Below are 1,778 nucleotides of genomic sequence, written 5' to 3'. Positions count from 1 at the left end.
GATGGCTTTACATTTTCAGAGCAGGAATTAGTGTTTTTCTATTGGAATAATGTAAAGATGAAAAAAATCTAATGCCTGTGTTTTTAAGCTTTAAATTAGAGTAGGTAAAATTTTGGTAATCATTTCTGCATTTGTTTTTAACCTAATAGCTTACATTTTCAAATTTTCAAAATTAAGAATAAAAGCATATTAATTAGAAAAGCAATTCATGATGGTTGTAACAAAATTCAAAGAAATTAGAAATGTGTATAACAGAAAAGGAAGACTCCCCTTAGCCCACTGTGTCAGAGTCAATCACTGTTAACTTCATTTGTTCTCTTCAAGACATTTTTTATGCCTATTCAAATATATCCACACTCACGCCTTTTTTAAAAAATATAAAACAGATTATATCACATGTATATATATTTGTTTTTGCATCTTGACATTTTTCACTTAATATTTTATAGATTTCCTTCCATGTCAGTGCATATAGCTGTTATTTTTATTCTATGATCTTACTCTATGTAAGACCTCATTCCTTTAAATAGCTGCTTAGCATTCCAGTCATTAAATATACCATAATTTATTTACTTAATCCATCATTGACATTTAGGTTGTTTTTAATTTGGGGCTATTAAAAGTAATTCTGCACTGAACATCTTTGGGTAGATTGTATGCATTATGGTTTTGGAGATAGTAGTCGTAGGAGTATCATTGTGGTACAGTGGAGTCAGCCAAACAGGGCTTCAGAGCTCTCTTAAGTTACTTAAACTTTCTGAGTTTCAGCTTCCACATTGGTTAAATGGAGATAACACCTGTTGTTGAAATTTGTGAACATTACACACATATATGTAAAGCACCCACCTCAGTGTTGGCACATAGGAGGTACAAAATAAAGGCTGGCTTTAAAAGATGTATTAATCAGTCATATTGTTCCCAGGGCTTTGGCAGATATTGTTTGTCCATTTACAATCCTTTTATTTTTCTTAAACTGACTTAATATCAAATAAGCTTATTCATTATTTTCTGTATTTATAGAGAGGCATTTTATGCTTAATTTAAAAGTAAAAGATGGGGAAGTAGTTCTTGTAAGTTTGCCATCATTCGGTAATAGCATTATGTATGTTTTTAAATAATTAAACCTGAGTAACAATCTGCTTGTCCCCCACATCACCCCCCACAGGGTGTGTACATGGGCTGGTTAACAGCTTCTGGAAGTGGAGCACGGATTCTTGGGCCCGTGTTCATCAGCCAAGTGTATGCTCACTGGGGACCACGGTGGGCATTCGGCCTTGTGTGTGGAATGGTGGTGTTCACCATCACACTCCTGGGAGTGGTTTACAAAAGACTTATTGCTTTTTCCATAAGGTATGGGAGGATTCAAGAGTAAACTAGCTAAGACTGTGATCGAAAGTATTAATATTTGCTGTGTGGCATTTTCAAGTCTAAGGTTCTGTTAGACAATTGCCATGAGCCAGTCTCCAAAAGTCAGTCTGCGGATATTGCATATATTGAATAACAAGAACATATATTGAATAATAGAGGGAATTCTACATGTTATTGTGAATAGTAGGTTATATAAAAAATTCTGAATTATAATTTCCTTATCTCAAAAATGAAATATTCTTATAAAATCTTTTGGGGGTTGCATAAATGAATGAGTGAATGGACAATGGTCTATAAAATGTGAAGTTCTGCTCCTAATACAGAGATGTCATTAAAATAATGAGGAAATACCTATGTAGTGGAACCAGAAGGAAAGTTCCCGTATGAGTTAGGTATAACAGAATGAAATT

At 33.6% G+C, this 1,778-nt stretch overlaps 1 protein-coding gene across 1 annotated transcript in view; it reads left to right on the top strand.

Annotated features, from left to right (window-relative positions):
- MFSD8 (major facilitator superfamily domain containing 8) overlaps positions 1-1,689 on the top strand; it is a 33,052-nt gene extending 31,363 nt beyond the window's left edge. The window contains exon 12 of the mRNA XM_012643298.1: positions 1,166-1,689. Coding sequence (XP_012498752.1) covers positions 1,166-1,372 — 207 coding nt within the window. The 3' untranslated portion in view covers positions 1,373-1,689. The remainder of the gene's footprint in view (positions 1-1,165) is intronic.
- The last annotated feature ends 89 nt before the right edge of the window (positions 1,690-1,778 follow it).

The sequence above is a fragment of the Propithecus coquereli genome, unplaced genomic scaffold (genome assembly GCF_000956105.1).
Source record: "Propithecus coquereli isolate 6110/MARCELLA unplaced genomic scaffold, Pcoq_1.0 Scaffold195, whole genome shotgun sequence".
In the NCBI taxonomy this organism is placed as follows: Eukaryota; Metazoa; Chordata; class Mammalia; order Primates; family Indriidae; genus Propithecus; species Propithecus coquereli.
Note: the sequence above shows the minus strand (reverse complement) of the source record. Positions and strands in the feature narration are given on the sequence as shown.